Consider the following 7,693-nt stretch of genomic DNA (forward strand, 5'->3'; position numbering starts at 1 on the left):
AAGTTTTCTTTTCTGTTTTGGAGCTTTGCTAGTTTAAGCTCTGACGTTTCATGCAAAGCTACTACGGTACGGGATCCAGGAGGGATGCAAGGGTTCTCTTTAAAAAATCGTACCGTCCTGTTATCCTCCCATGGTTCAGTGCGCCCTGTGATCTGCAGTTCAGAATATGCATTTTTAATATTAGTTTAGTGTTTAAAAACAACTGCAACAAAACAAAAAAATTCTGCCTTTACCTATGACATGCGGTGGACATGGGAGGACATGTCTCAATCACCTCTTAGTATGTAAATCTGTTGTTGACATCACGTTTTCTGACGTGTCTGTGTGTATGAGTTTCTGAGAGTTCAGCAAAAGTGCAGGTGAGACTAAAACACAGCACATTGCTGTCAGTGTTTCAACAGACACTCAATGTAAATTCAGACAGATACAAAAAATAACAAATGCTGAATCTTTTCATTTATTTTTTTGTTGGTCACTAAAGGGCTTATCGAGGTCTGTCTCCAGACCCAGAAGTGTCCCGTACAGACCCAGACATACAGCAGGCCTGTTACTTCAGCTGAGTGTTATTTAGCATCTGATCGCTCCTGCTATTTATTAATTTGTTTACCTGCTGTCTGCTAAGAAAAGTTTACTTTTCAATTAATTGTTTTCTGCTAAAAAATATTTATTTAATTAGTAAAAAAATTATATTTTATTTTTAGGATTTGAGGGAAGCTATATGCTGCTACTTTCATTATTGCAATAAATGTCATGTAAACTGTACATCTCCAAATTGTACATCTTGAGTAACAGAAAGGCATTCTTGTAGAAAAAAATAATAATAATAAGGCATTAAAGCGTTTTAAGTAAATGAAAATGGCATTCCTGTGGAGTCATCGTAGGAGAGTCCAGTCTAAAAGGTGTTTGGATTTTGGAGTGCACAAAGTTCAACTGCTGGGTGTCAATCTTACATATATATGTAATTATAATTGTTTATTTACACTACCTTAATTTTATTCAAAGTTATAGACTTTTGATTAGGACACTGAAGAATCATATCTTTGTGTAAAAGGGCATACGATTATCATCTTTAAGAGAAACACAAATGGTTTATTTTTTATAGTATCATTTAAGGTTACACTCCAAAAAATTGTTTCCTTTTTGTTTTTTGTCATTTATTTTGTTTGTGCTTTTTCACAGAGTCTGAGAAACAGAGTCGTATAATGACACTGCTAGAAAGGCTCTATTGCAAACACAGCTCATCCAGGTCCTGGCAGGAGACCAGCAAAGTGATACGGCAGGCAATGGTAAGATCTATTTATAGAGAAGTTTCATTGATAGCATAGTTATTTGTTGTTGCATTTTCTTACCATTTAAAAAAATCTATTTCTGTTTTTCTGGCTGTTTAGGAAAAGCGTGGAGCTGTTAATACAGGTGGACACCAGCTATTGCTCAACTGTTTAGAGACACTGCAAAGGGCATTAAAAGGTGCATTTCTTTATTTTTGTGTATGTGTGTTTATGTATGTATGTGTATATATATTTGGTGTGTGTGTGTATACATTTGGTGTGGTGTGTATTACGTCACTAACACTCACGGCTGTTTGTTGTGTTTTGGATAAATTCAGCATCATACAGGGTAACAGAGGGAAAATTTCGAAAGGCGTCAGCCAACATAAATTGAGTTTGAGTACATTGGTTTTCACAGAACAAATGGAAGGATTCACAAGTACATTGCAATTAGGAAATAATACAACAAACTTTAGCAACATCCTTAAAGTTAAGCTCATCCTCCACTGTTGTTGTCATCATTGCTCATATTTTTTCTTTACACCAGACCTCTTTATTTGCTACGAATTACATTGTGTCCTTATTTTACACAACATGACATGCGGCACAAAAAAAGGTATATTTTGCATTTTTAAAGGTTTTTTGTCCTAACAACCTTCTGTGACGACAACACAAAAGTTTCTATTTTAGAGCAATTTACGTCTAGTAATAAGGTAAATTGGTTAAATAATGATGTGATTTGAAACAGGTGATATCAACTAGTGATTGTAATTATGATCTGGTACAAAACTAGCATCCAAGAAAGGTCTAGTATTTTAGTAACAAAGATGGGCAGAGGATCAGTTTGCCAACAAATGCATGAGGAATTATTAAAATGTTTCAAAACAATGTTTCTGAAAGAAAGATATAAAGACGTTTGGAAATGTCAACTTCAACAGTGCATGATATAATTAAAAGGTTCAAGGAATCTGGAGAAATTTACTTTTTCAAGGAAAAAAATGTAAATCTAAGCAGAACTACTGTGATCTCAATCCCTCAGGCGGCACTGAATCAAGAATCGTCATTCATCTATAAGCGATATCACCACATGGGCTAACTACGGCTAACAATAGGGTTGGGTACCGAAACCTGGTGCCATTATAGCACTGGTACGTTTGTAAACAGTATGTACCGGATCAAATCAGCATATGAATTTCAGTGCCTAATTTCAGTGCCACTGGCGCTGTGACAAGGATGTAAAAAGCATCAAAAGGGTGCATCAAATTGTGTCACACCATCTCTAAACATTTCATTCTAAACAACTTTGAGGAATATGGACAAGCGATGTCAGGTGTTTGTTATTGTCGCTAGAGAACGGACGCACACAACGCGCGCAGTACAGCGCCTTCAGCCTGGTTTTCGGTGATGGAGAGCGACACTTTTCAGATCAACACGCATGATCGCGTTCATCAAATGTGTTTAAACTAAGCATTCAAAAGCGTATTTTACAAGCAAGGATTCTGACAGAGCAACAGGCTTTACAAAAGTTGCATGTAAGGGGGAAACATGTCAAACTTAATGACACATTTGAGGGGTCAAAAAGGCTAAGGAATACCTCTCTTGCGTGCTCTAGGTGTCACGTAATATCGCTCTCTCGGGCACGCGCTCCCTCTGCTTTCGCGCCACTTGCTCTCTCTGTGACGGTGCTGCTTGCATCAGTTCACCGAATTCGTCAGAAGTTGACGCCTAAATTGACACAGGTAATAAAAAGAATAAACTTCAGTCATGTTCATGTTGTGAAACACTATCAACATGTCCACTGTCGATGATATTACACTTCTGTTTTTAATAGCAATTTTAACACACTTTTAATATGGGAAGTCCTCGGCTAAGAAGAGACCATTATTATTCAGAAATCTAGTGTACATAGTTTTACGTTGGGAAATGCAGTATTGAATTTACAAACAGTCGGCAAGTACCAAAGAAATGTAGTTTTCAGTCACCCTCATGTAAGTCATATTCAGCTCGTTCAGTTTTGCCTTCATTAATTTTTGATTTCCGTCTTCAACACGATTTATTTACAACACAGTTTTAAACATAATAGTTTAACTAACTCATTTCTAATATCTACTTTATCTTCCCCATGCTGACAGTCAGTGCATAACATTTTATTAGTTATTTTGCAAGACAGTTATATTCAGATAAAGTCCCTGTAAGTATTTTATAGTCTTTTATTCAGATTAATGTGTCATTTAAAGACTTAATCAGTTAACTACGAAAGTTGAAATAATTAGTCAACTTATTTTGTAACTGATTTTTTGTGTATATCAAAAATATACAGTAAATATTTTTTAAGGAGGCTAATAATACTGACCTTGTTTTTATTTAAATTAAAAACTGCTTTTATTCACGAAATAAACAATAAGAAATAGGACTTATTATGACTTCAGAATAATTTTTTTTTTTTTTTTAGAAAACACTGAATTTCGAAAACATTATTTTAAATGAATAGGAGCGCAAAATAAATTGACTTCAACTGTATGCCTATCTGTTAAAGTTTACAGGTGCAACAATGTGCCTTGATGTACTTGAATGTTATAAATGTGTTATCCTACACCAGTACAACGTTACTTGTCAAATAAATGAACAAGGAAGATTATTTTGAGTTTAAGTTATTTAATTATCTTATTATGAAGACTGCAGAGTGATGCATGGAAAAAAATGACTTTGAATAGTTTTTAAAGTATTTTGTGGTATATATGTTAAAATGTGCTCCCAAAAGTACGTGGCCCCTTTTATTTTGTCAAATAAAAGACTTTTCTAGAGTCATCCACCATAATTTTGTGGCTAAAAAGTATCGGTTCAGGCACTGTTTTGGCACCGGTATTGTTTTAAAAGTATCGATTTAGCACCGGTATTGAAAAAAAAGATACCCAACCCTACTGAACACTTTCATACGGCCTGCGAGGGAGTTTTTTAAAAAGCCGCTTCTGAGTAACGGTTTGGTTTCAGGATTAGTAAATTTAATGATGCAATTACAAGTGAACGCCATGTGATGGCAGTAATGCACGCGTTACAGTTAGTGCAACCAGTAGAATAAGAACACACTCTCAGATATTAAAATGCACTCGACCGTTAATGATTGAAAATGAGTCGGGCAAAAAAAGAAAAATTAGCTTTGAATGTCATGTGCTTAAGAATGGACAAAAAAATACTTCTTCACCAATATCGGACAGAAAACTGTATGTCTAATATGCCAAGAAAGTATTTCTGTTTTTATGCGTTAAGAGATATGAGCATATTTATAAAAGCAGATGAGATTGTTGTGAATTTGACTGAAATTATATATTAATTGCTGGTTTAATGTTTTAATTTTTGTCATAGAATATATTTTCATGCATTCATCCACTTTAAAAAGTTATTTTATCAAAGATTTGTGGTTTTATCAAGTTTTAGGATAATTGATCTGTATATTCTAAAAGCAGTGCAAGTTAGATTATTGTAAATTAGACTGAATAGTAATTTCTAAGGATTGTTTTTAATGTGTTAATATGAAATATTTTCTTTCAGACAATATCTTTTCTATTCTACACTGAAAAAATTATTACATTGTTATTACTATTATTATTATTATTATTATATTTTATTAGGGATTATTTTATTGTTTTATAATAATTGATAAGTAAATATAAATAGCAGTGCATATTAATTTGATTTGTAAATTTGACTTGATAAAAAAAAAATTGTTTTCTGTTAATTTGACATGTTTCTGTTCATATTCCACGCATACTGTCACTATAAATAAAAGTTATTTTTTGAAGAATTTAACATGTGGCCCTTCACTTGGTTTGCAAAACTTGATGTGGCCCTCTGGTCTAAAAAGTTCGCCCACCACTGGGCTAAGGACTACTTTGGCAAATCTTCGTCAAGTACCACAATGCATAGTTACATCTACAAATGCCAGTTAAAACTGTACTATGCCCAAAACGAAGCACTATGTTAACTATGTCCAAAAGCACCATTGATTTCTGTGGGCACAGAGACATCTAGGATGGCCATCACACAGTGGCAAAAGTACTGTGGTCAGATGAATCAGAGAAATGGATTGTGTTCTCTGGAATAAAGAAAAAGATCATCCCGACGGTTAACAGCAACAAGTAAACGTCAGGGTCTGTCATGGAATGGGGTTATGTCAGTGCCCTTGGTAACTTGCAATTTTGTTACCATACCATTAATGTTTAAAAGTACAAATAGATTTTGGAGCACAATATGCTGCTTTCTTTTCCAGAGACGCCCCTGTACATTTCAACAAGACAAAGAAAAACCACATTCCGCACACATTACAAAGTCCTAGCTGCAGAGGAAGAGGAGACAAGTACTTGACTAGCCTGCCTGGAGTCTCAACCTGTCTCTAATAGAGAATTTGGGGTGCATTTTGAAGTGAAAAATGCGGCAACAAAGACCCTGTGCTGTTGCCCACCTTATGAATTTTTTGCAGGAAAAATAGGACAAAATTACATCTGAAACACTTCATAACATGGTGTCTTCAGTCCCTAATTGTCTTTTAAGTGTTGTGAAAAGGAATAGCAAATGCTTTTTTGTTTTAAATTTGTTGCAAAAACCAAAATTGCAATGTGTTTATTTAAAAAATAATAATAATGAAAAATCACAAGGAACACATTAAATAGTGTATTTTTGTATTATTTGCTTTCAAATACAAGTCAAAGTAAACTTTAGAAATCACTACTTTCTTTTTTATTTTGTGTTTTCGATAGTTCATTTCCCAAATTTTTCTGATTTTGGGTTGTGTATATATGTTAGTACATATGTATGTGTGAGTGTGTAAATATGTTAACAAGAACAGACCTTTTCTGTATTTTTTTTTTTTACATAATTGCATTATTTTTTATCTTAAATATATCATAAATATGTATTTTAATTATCACTTGAATGCCTCAATTTCTTGTTTTTTTCTGTTTTGTATATCCCACATCATCAGTTTCTACACTGCCATCAATGACAGATCGCCTGGAGTCCATTGCTCGACAAAACATGTGAGATTATGCTCTTTTTTATGCATCTATTTGATGTGTAATGTAAAATTAACTGAATGAAAGTTTTATTTGTGTATTTTTATTATGCTGTCTTTTTAATGTCTTTTTAATCCACACATCTTTTCACATTTATTTATTTTTTTTCTATGTCATTTTAAAATGTGTTTTTTTATGTTTTCTTTTAACTTTATAGTGATAAAATTATGTAACTCCTTTAATCATGGTATTTAGAAGACTCCCTTACTGAAATGTCACATGGGTTTCACATGTGATATTCATATGTGGACTTGTGACCAAATGTGCATGTAAATAATGTGCAAATCACATGAGAAACACAAAACCACAAGTGAAATGCACATGGGAAAATGTCCATTACTACGTAAACCACGTGATCACTTGTGAAATATGTGCATTCCCTTCACATGCATTGCTATGTGAAACTTGATCATGTGAAATGTCATTCTAATATGATTACATGTGAAACGTGGTCACGTGTAAAATGTGCACTCTCATATGAAACACTTGAAATATGGGCTTCTCATGTACTGCACACCATAAAATAGGTACATTTTAGTTTGAACAAAAATTGTTCTCAAATTAAATTGCAAATAAATATAAGACGGTGTTTTTTAAATTTATTTTATTATTATTATTTTTTTTTATTAAATTAATAAACCACAAATTTGCCCATATGTAAGCTAGCCATCATGGCAATACTTCATGCTGTGTTGGAGGAAGTCTGTGGCACACTAAATGGAAACTGCTTAACAGAATAAAGCCAACGCAGGCACAGTAGGTAGTGCTGTCGCCTCACAGCAAGAAGGTCGTTTGTTCAATCCTCGGCTCAGTTGGCATTTCTGTATGGAGTTTGCATGTTCTCCTTGCATTCGCGCGGGTTTCCTCCGGGTGCTCCGGTTTCCCCCACAGTCCAAAGGAATGCGGTACAGGGGAATTGGGTAGGCTTAATTGTCCGTATGTGTATGTGTGAATGTGTGTGTGGATGTTTCCCAGAGATGGGTTGCGGCTGGAAGGGCATTCGCTGCATAAAAATGTGCTGGATAAGTTGGTGGTTCATTCTGCTGTGTCGACTCTGGATTAATAAAGGGACCAAGCCGACAAGAAAATGAATGAATGAATGTGAAACGCAAGTTAAATGCAAATAAATGTTTTAGTTTTTACTGTATTTTTAAGACAGTAAATGCAGCCTTGCGTCTTTCAATATCATTTAAATAATCTTACCATTCTAAAATGTTTAAATGGTAGTGCATCTTAAGAGAAAGATTGATATAAACGAAGATGAACCAGTATTTTTGGAAACGATAGGCAAGCCCTTAAATTAATGACAGATCTAGAGAACTATTAAGTACTGGTAAAAAAGAGGCCATATTTTTT

The 7,693-nt window shown here is 34.1% G+C and overlaps 2 protein-coding genes across 4 annotated transcripts in view; one reads left to right on the top strand and one right to left on the bottom strand.

The window, feature by feature from the left end:
- Nucleotides 1–7,693, bottom strand: part of LOC147841344 (uncharacterized) — a 221,416-nt gene that overhangs the window by 64,702 nt on the left and 149,021 nt on the right. The window lies entirely within an intron of this gene.
- The window catches only part of med1 (mediator complex subunit 1), a 43,785-nt gene that overhangs the window by 2,176 nt on the left and 33,916 nt on the right, over nucleotides 1–7,693 (top strand). For both annotated transcript variants that reach the window (NM_001440730.1, NM_001440729.1), the window contains 3 exon segments: nucleotides 1,180–1,286; nucleotides 1,389–1,467; nucleotides 6,247–6,301. In NM_001440730.1, coding sequence (NP_001427659.1) covers nucleotides 1,180–1,286; nucleotides 1,389–1,467; nucleotides 6,247–6,301 — 241 coding nt within the window.

This window comes from Danio rerio, chromosome 12 (genome assembly GCF_052040795.2).
Source record: "Danio rerio strain M-AB ecotype USA chromosome 12, GRCz13ab, whole genome shotgun sequence".
Lineage (NCBI taxonomy): Eukaryota > Metazoa > Chordata > Actinopteri > Cypriniformes > Danionidae > Danio > Danio rerio.